General features: G+C 44.5%; 1 protein-coding gene across 2 annotated transcripts in view; it reads left to right on the plus strand.

The window, feature by feature from the left end:
* Positions 1 to 18,713, plus strand: part of cntnap3 (contactin associated protein family member 3) — a 180,410-nt gene that overhangs the window by 109,666 nt on the left and 52,031 nt on the right. For both annotated transcript variants that reach the window (XM_072658063.1, XM_072658064.1), the window contains 2 exons: positions 940 to 1,111; positions 18,392 to 18,498. In XM_072658063.1, coding sequence (XP_072514164.1) covers positions 940 to 1,111; positions 18,392 to 18,498 — 279 coding nt within the window. The remainder of the gene's footprint in view (positions 1 to 939; positions 1,112 to 18,391; positions 18,499 to 18,713) is intronic.

The raw sequence follows: 18,713 nt of genomic DNA on the forward strand, positions 1-18,713 counted from the left end.
GTAAAAGTTCTGGAACTGATTTCGTGGGAAATCGCATCTAGAAGCCGTTAACGGAAACCCTCGATATGCAGTGCAAAGAGGTGTTGATGCAAGTGATGGAGGCCTTCATTAAGCTGGAAAAAAAATCAGAGAGTATAAACAAAAAGAGTGGCCGAATTACAAGTCCACTCTTTAAAATAAGGGATGCACTGGCGAGTTTAACACCAGCAAAACCAAAAGACCTGGTAGACTACAGAAAAGATTACCAAAGCAGATGATCATAAAATCCATCCCGTGGTCCATCCTATCCATCTCTACTTTCTGCTCAGATTCAGTCAAATGCTGCAAAACTGATGGATGGATATCTAACAGTATAAATGGATAATGTCCACATGTGACTCCCATGCCTCACACTAATATAACTCTGCTCTCCAATCAGTAATGCCTCTGTAACTGTTCTCGTGACAGACAGTTGCTTATTGTATCTGTGTTCACTGCAGCTCTGCGTCCAGACTGGCAGCTGGCAGTGAAACTGAGTCAGTGGTGTTAATTGATGATGTGACTGCAGATGATCAGTGTGTAGAGCTCCACTCTCTGCTCAGATTCAGTCAAATGCTGCAAAACGGATGGATAATGACCTGAAATGTAATACCAAAGTAGCCCAAAGCTTCTTAAGGCAAAGAAACAGGATGTTCTTAAAAGGCTGATTCAGTCACCTGACCTTAAACCCAACTGAGCTGCTTTTTCTTTTTTCACTGAAGACAAAACTGAAGCAAAATGACCCCCAAACAAGCAGCAACTGAAGAGACTTCTCCTCTTACTACATCTGAACATTGGCTGGCTTTTGTCTTTTACCTTTTGGTCAGCACCTGCCCTCCTTTTGTATGTGTGTGTGTGTGTGTGTGTGTGTGTGCTAGCTGTTTGTAACCTGCTGATTCGTTCGGTTGATTTGGCCAACAGGATGTCCAAGCACGGAAGGCGACAGCGGGTGTAGGAACCCCTTCAACGTTTTCCAAGGATGCATGAGACTGGTCCATTTGGACGGCAGCTTAGTGGACCTGATCAAGGTGCAGCAGATGCTGATCGGAAACTTCAGCGACCTCCAAATGGACATGTGCGGAATCGTCGACAGGTACGTGCCGTTTTGGATCACCGAGCTTCCACCTCCAGTGTTTTTCCATCTCTGTGAATAGGGCATACTCAGGCTCATCATGCAGATATAATGTTGCACTTCATTAATTAGGCGACGCATTAGCAGCGAATATTAATACGACCCGCTAAGAGCAGGATACACAGATAGGCGCTGTGGGAGGGGGGTGAAATTAATTAATTGTACTTTGGTACTTTTCTCGTACAGTAAATGAAAGTAATCCGTTACTTTAGCTTTTCCTAGATTCCCACTCCATTTCCAATTCTCTCTATTCAGAAAAGCGCTGTCATCATATCTCCTGCCTCTACTTTCTCGGTATAATGCAAAAAAACCCAAACAAACAAAAACAACAAACAAGCATCTTTCAACTCGTCTCTAGAGGAAGATACATCTTGTTCCCAACCCAATCCCCCCTCCCTTCACCTCCACCCGTCAAACTTTCCTTTTGAAAGTTCCATGGGAACTCCGCTTGGGTTGATGTTCTTCCTCGACAGTTACAATTTATTTGTTGTGTGCTTTGAAGAAAGGTAAATAGATTACTTGAATCAAGCAATCGGCACAGAAGTAGAATCAGCGACAGGCACCATGCAACATCCCATGTGAAATTTGATGTTATTGTTCGGCGGATGCTGGAGTTTGGACATAACCATTGTGACACTCCCTGCAGTAATAGATGTCTTCGCTCTCAAAGTGCCTCCTGGTTTGGCCTCCATTTCGCCATTTAAAGAATTTATCTTCCTTTCCTCTCTCTCGCGCGCATCGCCTCCCGTAAACCGAGTTGAAATACAGGCCGTATATTAAAAAATAGCCTTTATTGCGGTCACTAAACGTCGTTGTGACATGCCAAGACCATCATCTCATTTCCTGAGTCGTTTTACCTCGGTGGCTTCGCCTTTTCGGTCGTTTGTCTTCATGCAACAGCTGCATTCAAGCAGATGGACTTCCGCTGGTCTGATCATGTTCAGTAACAAATGCTGTTCAGCAAAAAAGTACTGCGTTGTACTTCCACTCACTGACCGCTTTATGAGCTCCACCTGCTTTATTGGTCCACTATATAGGTGTACATTGCAGCCCATCTGGTGTGTCAGTGGCCAGCGTGGTATTTGGATAAGTGGAATCGTCTAAAGTGTGAATAGCAGGGGTGTGACGATAAGGATGGGTTGAAAATCTTACTTACAACGATAAGCTATCATATTAGTAGATTGTGCCACCACAGCAGATCTGACCATTTGAGGCATGGACTCCTGTGGTACTCTGTAAGTTCTGTAAACTGTGAGGTGGGGCCTGCATTGATTGCATTAGTAAGCCATAGTTGCTCATGATCCTGTTGCCTTTTCACTGGTCGTCCTTCTATAGAGCACTTTTGGCAGGTACTGAACACTGCCTACCCGAAAAAAAACTCTGACCGAGTTTCCCAGCATTACAATTTGGTTCTAGTCAAAGTGGCTCAGATTCTTACACTTGCCCATTTACCTGCTTGTAATACATTACTGTCAAAATCTGACTGTTCACTTGCTGAATTGGTGTTTTCACTTCATGCATTACAAAATCATTTAAGTACAATATTTAAAACACAGGGCCCTGGCCTAACACTCTAGCTTTTGTGTAAGCCCCACCCCTACACTAACACACAAGCCACAATATATCACATTAGCTCGAATCTAGCACACTAGCCACCAACTGACAGACTAGCCACAAGCTAACATAACAATACACTGTGATACAAAATATGCTGTATTGTTATCTTGTCAAGCTAGTTTTGTTTATTGTCAAATAATTTTGTCAAAAATATTGCTTCAAGCAACCAAAATGATCAGCTAGCGTAATGAGACAACTTATATAAGTAACAAATAGCTAAAATAATTAAAAACATTTAGAAATAACTTTATAATTTACATTTATGGCATTTAGCTGATGCTCTTAACAAGGTTACAGATATTACAGAGGTGGGCCAAAGTAGTGTTAGGAGTCTTGCCCAAGGACTCTTATTGGTGTAGTGCGGGATAGTCACCCAGACTGGGAATCTAACCCCAGTCTCCCACATGGTGTGGTAGCTCAGTGGCAGGTAGTGGTGCTATCTGTTGCGCCACACCAACCAGTTATAATATTCTTACAACGGTCAAAAATTGGTAAGTTTCTCAACTACACAAAGGTTATTTAGTAAAGCCAATGGTTCTATATAGAATCATGACGTCAACTCAAAGAACCATTTGTTTGCTTAAATGGTTCTTTACATGGTTCATTAAAGCGCACTTCGAGACCCTGTTGGTTTTTCTGTGGTAATAATGATTCTATATCGACTGCATTTTTCTACATAGCCCAAAAAAGGGTTCCATTACCCCTTTCCATTACTACACAGGACACCTTTTGGTTGTGGTGCAGAATTAAGGGGCTTATATTATAAAAAAATGGCCCGGGGGTCATTAGTCTGAATCCCAAGCCATGCTATATTGGCCATGTTCTCTCCGGGAGGGTAGGTGGCACTGTCTTCCCTTTATTCTCCCCATTACTCTTTTGTGATGTTGGCTGGCTCAGGCACCCGTTAGCTGGACCCGGCGCTTTCCTCCAAGCATAGCGGCTGCCCAGCGATGCCGTGGCAGTGCGAAAAGAGGTGGCGGCTGATGCTAAGGGGAGCTATGAATGGGTAGGTTAATTGGCAGTTGACTTCCCGTGTAGAAGATGGCAGTTATAAGGAGAGTTTCAGCCCAGACCGCTTTTAAGTGAGGCTCAACACAGGACACCCAATCAGAACAGAGCATTTTTCATGCTCGGTCAGCACAGTACAGTAAGAATACCAGCCTGTTTATTTGTATGGGTTATGGGTTATAGGTTTTAACCAGCCATTTAAAAAAGAGCACATGAACAAGTGGACCTTATTGGAATATAAAGTCAAATATAAGCAGAACACAGGATGTGGGCTCTTTAAGATCAGTTCATCTTCTGCAGTGTACCTCATTCATCACGGGTCAGTTTCTGACCACAGGGCCGCTGTTGTTTGGGTGGTGGACCATTATCACAGTAATGGTAATGTGTGCAGTGCTGGTACAATTCTGTCAGGCACAGCAGTGTTGTTGGGAGCGCTTGCGAGTGCTTCACCACACATATATCCAGCCAAGAGAAGCACTGTGGTCAGAAACTGACCATGGATGAAGGGCTAGAGCATCACGAATGCCAACTGTGCATGGACCCAGTTTTCTAACCGAACCCCACAGCAAGGTGGAACTGTATGGTACGAGAGTGTGTGTGGTCCCTGTTGTAACTACAGCATTCCATATTCGCTTGTTTATTTCTCCCATTTCAGGACTTCCCCAAATACAGTCTGCGATGATGAGCCTCTTAATCGTCATATGATATAATCTAAGAGGATCCATTGACTCGGGCCTACAACAAGACATCAGATGTGCTTGTTTTTTGCTTGAAGTCCACATTTTTGGGTCATTACAGCTCCTGGGCACAAGCATTTGGTTGTAAGTCATTTGAAAGCAACACAGAACAGAGGCCCGGCAGTTGGCTGGGACTTTTAGGAACGGAATATTTAAAACGGGCTCCGGATTCGAGTACCATTATTGCATTCTTGGGAGCGCGAAAGTTAGGCTTGAAATCATCCCAGCAGTTCTCTTCTCTCATTAAAGCAGAGGTTATTGAGTCTGCAGGCAAGAGAGCGGACGGGGGAGGTAGAGAATTGGGGGGGGGGGGGAGAGAGAGAGAGAGAGAGAGAGAGAGAAAGAGAGAGAGAGTGAGCAAGAGTGAGAGAGATGGAGGAAGGTTCGGTCTCCTCCGCATGACGCAAGGACCGAGATTCAGCTGTGAGGGTTATTAGCTCTGAAAGAGGTAACAAAAATAACAGTGCCGCCCATAACAGAGCAGTGCATTCTGGGACAGCCGAACGTCTTACAGTCGCGAGCCCACAGCCCCGGACAAAGGAGGCATTAGTGCGGAGCATGCTTCACTATCTCCAGCGGACCAGGCCTCCGTTCGCAACCTCCAGATCAAAGAACCCTCCAAAAAAGCGTAAAATGTATCGTCCACAAGCGATTCTCGAAACCACCGTAATCGCGTTAACACTTGGAAGCAAACGGTGGCTTCCCGGGTCGTTCCGACACTGCCGGGTTTGTCCTTTTTTGTTAAAAGGAGCAGGTTGCATTATGCTCACATTGTAACGGAAAGCCAATCAGTCCCCAAGCATGAGGGAGAATATCGCTCCGGCTCTGAAAGGGCTTGCTAAGACGTGGGGTGCTAATGCGTAGCCCATCATTCGCGCGTGGTGGCAAGAGATGTATTGTGGCGCGCTGAGCGGGAAAAATGTGATGAAGAGGTAACGTCCTGACAGCACTGCTGACTAAGTGATGTTGGGAGGGTGAATATTACCTCCGAAAAAAAAGGAGAGGGAATTCTGCATAGTCTACACTTTTCCCCTGGAGAGGCAGACAGCTATATGCTTGTCTGTTTCCCCTTATAGTTACGAGACCTCCGCTGCTAGCAGAGTAAATACCGATCGCCGTGCCTCGCTGTATTTCTGCAGCATGTCAAGGAAGATGAAGGAAGCAATGCATTAAAAGGCTGTCCTGTGAGGAGCTGTTTGTGTGTGTGTGTGTGTGTGTGTGTGTGTGTGTGTGCATATACACATATCAGTGCCTAAGTGTTCTTTAGGGTGGGTTAGCTTTTAACTCCTAGTGTATCATACTGCTGTCATTGCTGCACCAGTTGCTGAAGCCTCCCCCGCGCTGATCATGATAGCGTTCATTTCATTGTATTCATGATATAGTTAAGCTTGTCAAGGCATTCCTAAGGTGAAGAGCAGAAATAGAATCCTCATGAAGCAAAACTGTGTTCGTGTACAAGCTAGCTAGCAAGCAACAGATATGTAACAGTACTGTCCATCTATAGTCTTTAAATCTGGACCTTGAATCCAGTTTCCAGTCCTATATTTAGTTAATGTAAGGGGACGGTTAATGTAAGTGATTGTCCATGTAGTGTCACAGCTACCAAGGATTACAAAGTCCAGGACAGTTTCCAGTTTCAGGTCTCTCTGCTCATCAACAACAAGGCCAGGGGAGTACATCGGGCAGACGTTCTTCACCTGGTCAAAAGTTCCTTTGCTGATAAAAAGCTCAGAAAATAAAAAAATGACTAGATTTCCAAAAAGATGACACTTTCCTTTAATATTTTAAGCACAATTACTTTTTTATTTCCATGCTTTTTTTTAGGTTCAAAATACCAAAGAAAAAAAAGGAGAAGGGCCCGAAGCAAGCGTTTGGGCACCCGTCACCCTGTCAGTTCATAGTAACACTGTTCTTTGTAACAGCTAGGAGTCTTTCAGTTGTTAGTCATGGGATTTTCATCCATTCTTCTTTGCAAAAGGCTTCTAGTTCTGTGAGATTCTTGATCTCTGCTCTTTTGAGGTCTATCTCCAGATGTTTGATGATGTTTAGGCTGGGAGACGGTGAGGGCCATGATAAAAACTTCAGCATGCACCTTTTGAGGTAGTCCATTGTGGATTTCGAGGTGTGTTTAGAATCACTGTTCTGCTGTAGAAGTCATCATCTTTTCATCCTCAGCTTTTCTTTTTGTTTTGTTTTGTTTTTTTACAGATGATAGGATGATAGGATACAGATGATAGGATGTTTGCTTCCACAATTTGCTGTAATAAATGGAATCCAGTTTTCACTTTACCACTAAAATGACTGAAATGTTCCCTGTGCCACTGGCTGCAACACAAACCCAAAGCATGGTCTATCCACCCCATGCTTAACAGTTGGAGAGGTGTTCTTTTCATAAAATTTTGCACCTTCTGCACCTTATGTTTCTAAATTCCCCAGGCTTGTTTGGATGTTCATTCAAAAACTATGAGCAGTTATCTCTGCACGTTTTCCTGCTCTTCCAGACCTCAACTTGACCTCCACTGTTTCTGTTAAATGCCATTTCTTAATAAGGTAACAGCTGCCTGTATATGCTTTGCTATCTTCCTGTAGTCTTTTCCTGCTTTGTGGGCATCATCATTAATGTTCAGAGTGCTAGGCAGCTGCCTAGAGGAGCCATTGGCTGCTGATTGTTGGGAGCAGGTTTGTGGCATAAAGCCATAGCCCTAACAAGCTGATCACATCTCTTGCAGCACCCAAACTTTTGGCGTTTGTTTTTTTTTTTTTTACTCTAAAATTGGAAAATAGGAAATACACTTCATTTCTTACAACATTGAAAAGAATAATTTATCTTCATGCCTTCTGGAGATCAGTTCTCTAGATCATCTTCCACTTCAAAGTCATGTTTTTAATCAGTGTAAAAATGAATACACACACGAAACTGCATGCAAAGCCAAGAATGTCACTGCAGCCTGGCAGCTTGGACATTAGCCGGGTCACTAAACATGCTAAATTTGCAGGGCAGGTAAGACCTCATACTCATAGAGCCCCAGGTAGGCTCCACCGTACATCACTGGTGTCAGGAGCCGCAGCTGGCTGAGATCAACGTCAGCGGATGAAGAGAAAGCACAGCGCTTATGATGAACTAAGGCACACATCACAGCTATGCTGACATCACAGACTTCACGACCACTCCATTACCTCAGAGGCCGAGCCGCAGTCAGAGGAACGTGGCGGCTGCACCATCTGGCTGGAAATAATGTATGTTGGGTTAAATAATTTATGGTATGCTCCAGTGCTGGGTTTTCACCATGCTTGTCTGCCATTACAAGAAACTGCAGGACTCTCTGTCCTGTCATTAATTCAGAGGAGGGGAACTCTCCCTCAGCTGCCTCCCGCTGAGCCGCCTCATTATTTCTGCAAACGGGACCGCGCTCCTAGCGGAGTGTCCTGCCCTGGATGGTGTAACTCACGTCCATAAGCCCATTTGCACTAGAGCAGCCAAGAGACTAGAGTCCCATCCTCCTGCTTGTTTTTTATTATTGCTAATTGCCCTTAGCTCATTTAGGACACATTGCACAAATAGAACACCAAGGAATGTTCCTCTGGGAGGGGGATACAGGAGGGTCACTCTCTGATCGGTCATAAAGGACGCACATTCACTCATCTGCCGCTGTATGAGATCTACCTCGCTTATAGGTCCTTATTACACTGTGCATCAGGGATTTGCTCTTGGTAAATGGTGAGTGTTGTTACCATGGTGAGATCCAAAAACCTTTCTGAGACCTTAAAAAAAAGGTTGTGGATGCATATGAGTATGAAAAAAGATCCCAGGAGATCTATAAATCATCCATTCCACTGTCCACAAAATATTTATAAGTGCAGCAACTGCCAACGTGTCCAGGCCAGGCCATCCTTGCAAGGTCAGTCCAACAGCAGACCGCAAAATGTGTAAAGAAGTTTCCAACAATACTAAAATCTCACCACAGGATCTACAGGTAGCTCTTTCCACAGCTGAAGTCTAAAGTACAGCATCTACCATCAGAAAGGAAGGTGGTGACCTGCACCGACTAATCTTCCTATTAATATGTCCTCCTTAGGACAGTAGATTAAGAACAGGTGAATTCAGTGCTTGGAGGTTGTGACCAGCACTGTCTGTTCTAATGATCATATACAGTAGGTCTATTTATACTGCAAGTGAACTCAGGCATTGGAGGTGATGACCAACACCAACCGACCTAACTCCTCTTTATATTGTAGATCAAGGACATGTAACCATCCTGGGAGGTGGTGACCAGCATCGTCTGATCAACCTGCCTTAGAGTTCCTCTATGCACTGCACATCAGGGACAGGTGACATCAGTCCTGGGAGGTGGTGACCAGCACCAACCGACCTATCTATTTCATAGGTCCCCTATACACAGCACATCGAGGACAGGCGACTTCATATTCCTCATGAAGATACCTCTCAGGTATCGACTTCAGTCCTTCGGAATAGTGACCAGCACTTACTGATCAACTGATCTTATAGGTCTTTTACATACTGTAGATCAGAGCCAGGCAACTTCAGTCCTGGGAGGTGGTGACCAGCTTCATTTGGCCATTTTCCTGATCTAACGCACCTAATCCAACTCAACAGCAGCAGCTAAATGCCAGGTTTAGAAGTTGTGTTTGAGAAAACATGTGGTGTGGGCTCTAGCTTGACCACTTTAGGCCCTTGGCTTCTATGCACAATCTGTCAGCCACACCCTACCTCAGTCATCATTGGTTAGCGTTGGTGTTGGTCAACATTGGTGATATTATTTTCCAGCCAACATGCTCATGTGGGGCTCACATGGGAGGAACATGGGCTAGGTGGGTTACAGGTGGGCATGGGTTCTAAGTGGGTTTGTACATACGTCAAACTACTGGGACCCATTAGGACGTCCCGATACAGCCCACCGATACTAGTCTCACATGGCTCCATTGTAGGCCCCATGCGCAATGTACAACCCAGATAAAGAGTCCATGTTTGACCCCTCCTGATCCCATCACTGACCCTGGTGGGACCATGTTAGGCATCCATATATATGTGAGGCCACCTTAGAACTCATGGACAAAACCTTCTGGCTCCCAGTTGGGCTACTCACACAGGCCCCACATAGTATGCTGTATGGGTTCTTAGGTGAGCTAATCCCAACACAGAAGTGTTGTTTTTTTTAAGCATGTCAGTGACACAACTAGGTTGTTGAATGGGTCACCACCCAAAATATTCAGCCAAGAGCAGCTCTGTGGTCAAATACTGACTACTGATGCAGGGCTAGAGCAGGAGGATTTAATTCGGGTCTTGTTTTCCTACTCACACACACCTGATTCAACTAATCTGCGATTAATGAAGATTAATTGGTGAACCGTGATGCCTAGGCTTTCAGTTTAGCCCTCAAATGACAATATTCCTTCAAAGATTTTAGCCCTATTACTTCCAAAAGTGTAATATTTCAGTAAGGCAATTACTCCACAGGCTGCAGAGATTAAATGAATATGTCCGCAGTGTTTGGTTCTCAGAAACCATGAGGCCTTCTTTATCGGCTTGGGCAATTTAATGGAGTGTTCTCTGCCTGCTCTTGGAGAGCTACCTTCCCACAGTCTTTGATTCCAACCCTGTGATCCAACTAAGTACTGTCTTCGAAAGTCCTCGATTGGCGTAATGAGGTGTGTTAGATTTGGGTTGGGGTTAGAACCTGCAGGCAGACAGCTCGTCAGGAGGAGGGTTAATAGGTGAGAGACAGCTGGATTAGTAGATGTGTTTGAGCAGGAGAATAACCAAACCGCACTGAGCTCCAACTCCCTTCACAGCCAGATTTCAACAGAAAGAAACAACACCTTGAATCCAGACCTCCACGTTTTACAATGTACCATTTCCAAAACAGCATTTCCCAGAGCCTGCTGCTACCACCACCATGCTTGAATGCCTAATACCTCACTGTTACTCCTCCAAACATCCTTGTCTCGTCTGATCATGAAACTTTCCACCAGAAGGATTTTTGCTTTGTCCATGTGGTCAGATGCAAACTTCAGTAGAGCTTGAAGGTGTCATTTCTAAAACAGGTGAACAGAAAAGTGCATTTTATGGCTACTGTGAAAGGGGTTAGGGTGGTGGGCCACTTGGCACTTTCCTCAACACATTGGGAGGCTCGATAACCCAGCAAAGCCACAGGTTCACAAGAGTCCTGTGGAGCTTATACACATCAGCACATTCCATCCCATTGCAGCTCACACCGATTGTGCTAGAGAAGGATTCCTTTAAGGTGTTTTATCCGGGCCCGAGACCACCCGCTCCACGAGTTCAGTACATTTGATCAAGTGTGAAAGCTGTTTTTAAAGCTGGGACTGGCCCAGAGAACCAATCTCTGGTCCTGCTGAATTTGGTGGTCTGGGGTTTGCCGCAAGCAGACTCTGGCCTGGTCCGCTGCAGGTGTGGTAGCTATCCTCTCCCGGCACTGCATGAAAACCTTCTCCTACGAGCAGGGCTTCTCGTTTGAGGTATACCTGCATGGTGAAATGCAGTGACTCCAGAAAAGTGAATGTTTGAATGAAGGAAAATAAGGAACAGCGATAAACAGATGAACCTAGGTTCCAACATTTTGCTAGAATGTGCACAGAAAAAGTGACAGTCGAGACTGCGCAATTGCTCCACGCTTCGTTTGGAAATTCTTCTGTGTGAAAGCAAACCAGCGATAATGGTCACCTCCCTTAAAGAAGCCCAGATTTGACATGAAAACGCCCTTAACTGCAAAACTGGGCTGAGATCAGTTGGCTAATGTAAGGAAAGCAGGCCGTAATGCAACTGTAGAAGCTGTAACAGCTCCGGGGCTCGATGTTGAAACTCTTAACGCAGCCTAGCTCCATCCATCGTGTTTCCGAGGTGATCTACAGGTCACGTGGACAGCACGGGCTCTGTCTTCCTTAATTTCCCATGATTCACCTCTGATCCCTTCCCTGGAAGAACAGGCCTGTCTACACCCCCGTCAGCTTCCTTGAAATGAGGAAGAAAAGGAGGAGGGCTCCTTCTCCTTCTCCTTCTGTGCTTGTCTCTCGCAGTGCCTCTGTTTGTCGCCCCACGGTGATTAGGGTCACGTCGGGAAGACCTGTTCTTGCTGGAGGAGGATAGCGAATGTGTGTGTGTGTGTGTGTATGGGAGAGATGGAGGGCAGTGTAGGGCACTTGGCCCACTTCACTGTCAGCCTTCTGCCCAAAGACTATTGTCACTGTCGGCTCTCTGGATAGACGTGCGGACCTTTCTCTCCGCCCAAAAATGTGTTTGGGTAGATAATTTCCACTTTGTGTATGCTGTTCCAACCCATGTCCCTTCCCATAATAGGTGGCATGTTACTGTGGAGAATGGAAGTTGCAATGCCAGTGTTGGGCTTTCAGTGATTGCTCTGAAGTGTTGTTATTTTCTGGAGCAGAAGTATTTATTTTTTGAATACTTTTTGAACACAGGGTTGGAATTATTCAAACAGCACTCCTAATATTTGGACCCTTAGCTAGTTGCACCTTGACCAGATGCTTTTGGTAGCCGTCAATAAGCTTCTGGCAGTTGGTAGAATTCTGTTAAATTGGTTGGTTTTCTGGCACGGACCCAACAGCTGAGCATGTTTCACGTATTTGAGGTCAGGACTTTGGAGGCCTAATCCAAAAGATTTCTTTTAGCCTGCTTTCTCCATTTCACAACCACCATTGATTTGTCTTTGGGCTCATTGTCCTGATTGTCCTGTTCAACCTTGTAGTTTATGGCTGAATAATTCTGAGGTAGTCCTCCTTTCTTCATTATTTCTTCCACTTTATGCAGTGCACAAGTTCCAAAACTGCCCCAGAGCATGTTACTACCACCACCCTGCCATGCTTAGCAGCTGGTACGGTGTTCTTGAGGTTGCCGGGTCGGTTTTGGAGCAGGGACTTTTCTGGATGGTAGCCTCTCCAGTCCATGGTGATGTAGAACTCGTTTGACTGTAGTTAGTGGTTCTTGAGCTCGTCTTCCACACAGCTGTGTCTTCCAGACTTTGGCAAAGTGGCTACACCTCCCGGTAACTCGTACTTCTGTTTGGAACAGTTTCAGTGTGAACGGATGATCTTGGAACCTGCAGTTGTTTTGAAATGGCTCCAGGAGACATTCCTGACCTCTCCGATCATTCTTCATGGAGCTGCACTGAGCTCCTTGCAATTTCCCATTGTTGTTTGCGTTCCTCAATCCAATTAAACCCTTATAATCTGGGTCTAGAGCCACTACCAGCCAATCATGATCAGAGGTCTTGGCCTTGGCAAGTTAAAAGACATGTTGGAACTTTCTGTATGTTGTACATGGCACCGCCTTAATCGCCTTAATGACAAAGAACACCTTTTGAGGCTCCACTTTTAAGAAAAGTAAGAAGCAGAAATGTCAGAAACCACAAAAGGCCTTGGCTAAAGGCTACATTTGGGATCAGATGGGATTTTGAGTAAACTAGAAAAAGGAATTTCCCAAAGGAAATGCAGAATGGGTGTGCAGCATAAGTGATTACCCAGGTGGTTACCCCAGGCGGTTGCTATGGTGTTGCCAAGTTGTATACAAGCCTGAATCGCACAGACCAAAGATCTGGGGTGTCTATATATTACGACAGTATCTAATCAATATGTCTAATGCTTTGCAATGCGCACTCATAATTGTCCATATTTCTCAATATACGTTCTACATGTCTGTTTGCCTCCCTACAGAGTAGAGTAAGTTGTTATTGTGTCTTCACATTTTCTACAGTGTACAGATTCCCTCTGCTCAGAGAGGAGACGCTGTCTTCTCGAGACACCGTAGCTGCAAGAAGGCTTCCGACAATCTGGTTCTTTCAGATGTCAAGGCAGCATTCGTTAGCGGAAGCCCTGTTTCTTCATTCCAGGACCCGTCTGTCTCAGAGCATTTGGAGAGGGGAAAAAAACATGCCATTTCACTTCAGTACTGCCTGTTCATCTGATATTACTCTCAACTCTCAGTGCCTTCTGTTCTGAACCATTAGCAGTGAGAGATGCTCCTGCAACGTCGTAGTCATTTGTGTAACGCGTGTCACTATCGATTACTCCAGGCAGGAAGGCTGGTAGCATCAGCAGTTTGCGCGGCCGCCTCGGCTGGGTTTGTTTACGACGTCACGTCAGCAAGTTCTGTGTGTGTGTGTTTGTGACTCATCCAGGCCAAATCTTTGTCATTAGTCTACCTGTGGAGGCAGATTGCTGGAAAAGCAGAAGAGAGCAACCAAGAGAGCCTTTGGGATTCAGCGCTGTGACTCAGTAGACGTGCCAGGCTCTGCGCCAAGCGCTACAATACGGCTCGGAGTGTGGCACTGAGCCGAGTGCCAACATGTGGCACAAACGCAGACTTTGCTTCAGTCCCTCATTTGTCATTTTAAAGCAGTCGCTTGGCAGAATTTCAAATTTACACAATTTGCTCCGTACTCAGTGCAGTCGATCAGCCAAGACAGGCTTGGGATCCAAGGTTTGATTCTTTTGTTTCAGAGAGGAGCTACAGTGCTAATGTAGCTAGCACGTAATGGAAGCTTATACCCCACCGATTGGCAATGTGCAAAAGCCAAAATCGGCAGGCACTTGCCTTAAACTATGCTTTAAACAAGGTGTAGCTATATTTACAATGCAAAAAAACTCTCCACAACCACAACGGAAACTAACTATGGACCAAAAGGCACCAATGGATGGAAAGCTGTATTCTTCTTGGAATAGTTGAGAAATGAGAGTTCAGTATATGGAAGTTCCTCCATCAAATAAACATTCAGCAGAACCAAAGCAGAGCTGGAAAACGATCCAACCAATCCCCAAACCCTAGCACTGTTACAGAACTGCCCTGACTCCTTATGGTTGCACATTGCATACAATTTTGTTATGTGATTTAAATATATATATATATATATATATATATATATATATATATATATATATATATATATATGATTTTCTTAATATTATTATTTTCCTGCTGAATATTTACCCCATAATTCATATCGGCACCGTTCCATTTCTACATTGCTTAGTCTGATTGTGTTATGTGGGCTTGTATGCAGCTTTTTGATTGGACAAACAGTTTCCACGTAGCAACAAATATCTGCAATTTTTTTGAAAATGGAAAAATGAAATTGTCCATGTCTATAAACCTTTAACCAAAAATTCAAACTTCTGTACAGGTCACACTTTTCGAGCTGCAAACACAGAAAGGTCACACTGATGATGTCACTCTCCCGCACACCAGCTGAGACAAGGCGCATTGCTCTCCATTGGTCTCAAATACTGTCTGTGCTTGAAGGAGCTTTTGGACTTTTAGCCAAAAGTTTGTGGACACAGCTCTATAAGCCAAACGTAACGGTTGGTGCTCCATCCAATAATTTTGGGATGATTTGGGGAGTTGGGAGATGAGGTGGGTCAGAGATCATCCAACATCCTGACCTCACTGATGCACTTGTCGCTGAAAGCAATCCAAGGCTCCCAGCAATGCTCCTCCAAAATCTAGTTGAAACCCTTCTCTGGACAGTAGAGACAGCTACTTCAACAAAAACAGGATAGACTGTGAATATGCAGGTGTCCCAAAGCTTTCCTCTTTGAGAGAGAGGAGAAAACCAAGCTTCACTCCAGCCTTCTGCTGTGAGAAGACGACTCAATGCTGTGGGTCTTGAAAGGATGTGGAGATGATTAAGAAGCTCTTCCTGAGGAAAAAGGAAAAAGAACATCTGAGGCAGTTTCTCAGACCACTAACGAGTCCAGACCTCAGCATCTTTGAATGGTTTGCTGTGTGGATTGCTTTGACGGCAAAAAGCAGAACTTCTAAGACTGAATTTGTGAATTTGGATCATGCCGTCAGCGTATGATAATGAGATTGTAGGAGAAGGTAGAGGAACTCTCATGCCAGACCAGCTGCACACCCTCCTATCACTGCTACCTGTCTATTGACCATGTTAAAACCTAAATGGACTCTTAATTATCTGCCACTATTTATATTACCACTATTAACTATCATTACTCTCATTACTCTGACCATCACTGCCATGACTACATTAACTTATACTACACCATGATTGTTATATGATTGAGAATATGTTGCACACCTGAGCTCTACAACAGTTTAGGTGGTTTGGTGACTTTTATCAATCATTTATTATTAGTTATGACCAGAGGAGGATGGGACCCACCTCCCTGTGAGTCTTGGTTCCTCCCAAGGTTTCTTGGTTTTTCATTGCCACTGTTGCCACTGGCTGCTCACTGGGAGTCTTAAGTTTTCATGTCTTCTTATGTTCTTGATTTTCGTGTCTTTACACAAAATCTCTATACAAATAAATTTGGTTTGATTTGATTTGAACTCGGAGGGCTTTGAGCTGGAGGCCCTGGTGGCTTCTAGAAGACCAGACCCCTTCTGATGAGTGGAGCCATGTGTAAGACATACAGCAGAGTTAAAGGGAGATGGAGGGGTGGTGGTAGGTTCTGAAAACGTGGTTGGGAACATGTGAACAACGTATAGATTTTAGGACTTTATAGGACTTCAGGCATGTTCTTCCTTTCAAAATTCTGTTCTTTCATAACTCCACCTTTGGAGGCATGGAAAAGTCTTTCTGCAAACACACTGATAGTGAGTCTCCTGAAAAGAATGGATGCTGCAATAACGGTAAGGGTGGACTAACAAAACACTCAAACATCCCAACATTACATTAAGTGACCAAACGTTGAGTACATTTGGGGTAAGAGTAAAGTTGTGTAAATTAGACTTCTGGCCAGACGATTCTTTTTTTTTTTCCAGGACAGTGTCAGAATCAAATGCCAGCAGAGAGACAGATAGAGTTCTCTGTGTAGCCTCACCTCTAGGCCACTGAAGTGCTCTGCGGTTTGGGAAGCAGATAAAACGTTGTTTGGATAGAAACCCATTCACCGCCGCTGCGACCACAAATGGAAACCTAGTGAAAGAGACCTCTGTTACGGCGAACACGAGTAATCTGAGAGCCGGTGATGTTTTGGAATTCAGGAGAGAAAGACAAAGAGAGAGAGAAGTAATTGTGTCAAGTGTCTGAGACTTTGCTCTCAAGGACACGATGATATCCAGCGGGCCTTTTAATGGCTTTGGCGAAAGGAAGCCGCAGATTGGCGGAATGGAGATAATGACACTTCTCCAGTTGTTGTCGTCTCTTCTGTAGTTTTAAATGCATTGAAATCCTTAATCTTCTCAACCTTGGAGTTGCAGAGACAGGCTAACTCAAGGGCCGCTGTTCTTGGATATTTCGAGCAAAGTGTCGTTGTTGTTGTTGTTTGGAAATGTAAGTCTGAAACTGAGACAATCTGCATGAATCCTGTGAAACAAGTGGTGGTTGGTGTGGCGCAACAGATAACACCACTACCTGCCAGTGAGCTACCACACCATGTGGAAGACTGGGGTCCGATTCCCAGTCTGGGTGACTACGCTGCGCTACACCAATAAGAGTCCTTGGGCAAGACTCCTAACACTACATTGGCCCACCTCTGTAATACGAGTTACCTTGTAAGTCGCTCTGGATAAGAGCGTCAGCTAAATGCCGTAAATGTAAATGTATTCTTTAAATAGATGGTCATTCTTTATGACTTGATCTAGGCAGTTGCAACAGGCTATGTTTGACCGACCCTGAAGCTTCAGACTCTTTAACATCCAGGCTATCTCCATTTCTAGAAAGCCTGCATTCCTGGTACATCTAGTCACCTCATGAGCTCATTCTGCGTTTTCACACACGTTAACCAAGTCGTTCATTTTGATGGCAGTGTTGTTTTCTTGTTTATTGGAATAATAAAGCATGTGGAGGTAAGATATAAAAAGTACAAATATGAATATCTGGATTTATAGCTATCTAAGTTGTACAGAGTAGTATAGAGCTGGTATTGGTATCAGAAAAGGAAAAAGTGGTATCGGTGCATCCCTAATATTAACCCTTTAGGGATGGGAATTTCTAGGCACCTCAGAGGGCTGCGGATGTGTGAATATAAAACAATTAGCAATGCGTCTTGATGTGTCTTGTTGCCTCTACTTGGTGCCTTTAAAATATCTGTAATGATCCATAATGAAATTACTAATTAATAAAACTAATGGAAGGGCAGTGGTGTGTCAGTGGGGCTGCAGTGAAAAAAGCCATGCCACAGTGGGCAAACTGAGAGCTAGGTTGAGCATGCAGACATAGGCTTCCACATGTAGGACTTTACCCAGTTCAGCAGCAACAACATGGTTGGATGCGTTATCAGTTATCCGTAGCTGAAGCTAATCTTTCTCAGTGATCTGCCGTTCCTCTGCTACAGTCTTCAACAGCTCAGCCATATCTGCATTATTTGGAGTACATGAGACACTATCTGTCTGACATAGGATTATCGCATCACGTGTTATAGCCATCCTACCTGTTTTTTTTCAGTGATTTAGTGACTTCTGTGCCAGATACGGGAGGCCGCTGTATCTCATAGTGCGCAACAAAGCACGAATACCCTGGTTCTTAAAGACTGAATTCAGACGCAGTTATATTTGCAATAGAGTTGGGAGTATGTGTCGCCCTTTCAGAGCTGGGTGGAAGCTCTGACATCGCTTGCGCGAAGCTATGTTTTCATTCGTAGCCACAAAAAACACCTGGTTGTAGTTGCTTGCATTCCATCAATGCTACGTTATAAATAAACATGTAGAAAATCGATTCTTGACATTCCGCAACGAGGCGCATCTAAAAATCACATTTTTAATTTTCAATTTAATTTGAATTAAATTGAAAGTTCAGGTATCATAATTTCATAATCTGCTGATTTGACCTAATGAAGATGGAAAAGCAGAATCTGATGTACCAACAGGTCAGAAATTGAAAGACTTCATTTGCTTGCTCTCTCTCTTTTTCTCTCTCTCTACCAGATGCTCTCCCAGTCACTGTGAACACGGAGGCAAATGCACCCAGTCATGGAGCACGTTCCACTGCAACTGCACCAACACCGGCTACGGTGGAGCGACGTGCCACAGCTGTAAGCAAACACCAAATTCCTCACATTCACACAGTCTATTCCTCTCTTCAGAAGCCAGTCGCGGCATGTTTAGTGTCTGTGTCTGAGGTGTAGTGTCTGAGGTTTGCTGCTTTAGTCTTGCTCTGGAGCTTTGAGACAAAAGTACAGCACAAAATTCAGATCTGATGCAAGTGTGTGACGGCACAGGGTCCTGTGAGGTCTGGGTTATCTGTAAG

Source organism: Salminus brasiliensis, chromosome 16, assembly GCF_030463535.1.
Source record: "Salminus brasiliensis chromosome 16, fSalBra1.hap2, whole genome shotgun sequence".
Classification (NCBI taxonomy): Eukaryota; Metazoa; Chordata; class Actinopteri; order Characiformes; family Bryconidae; genus Salminus; species Salminus brasiliensis.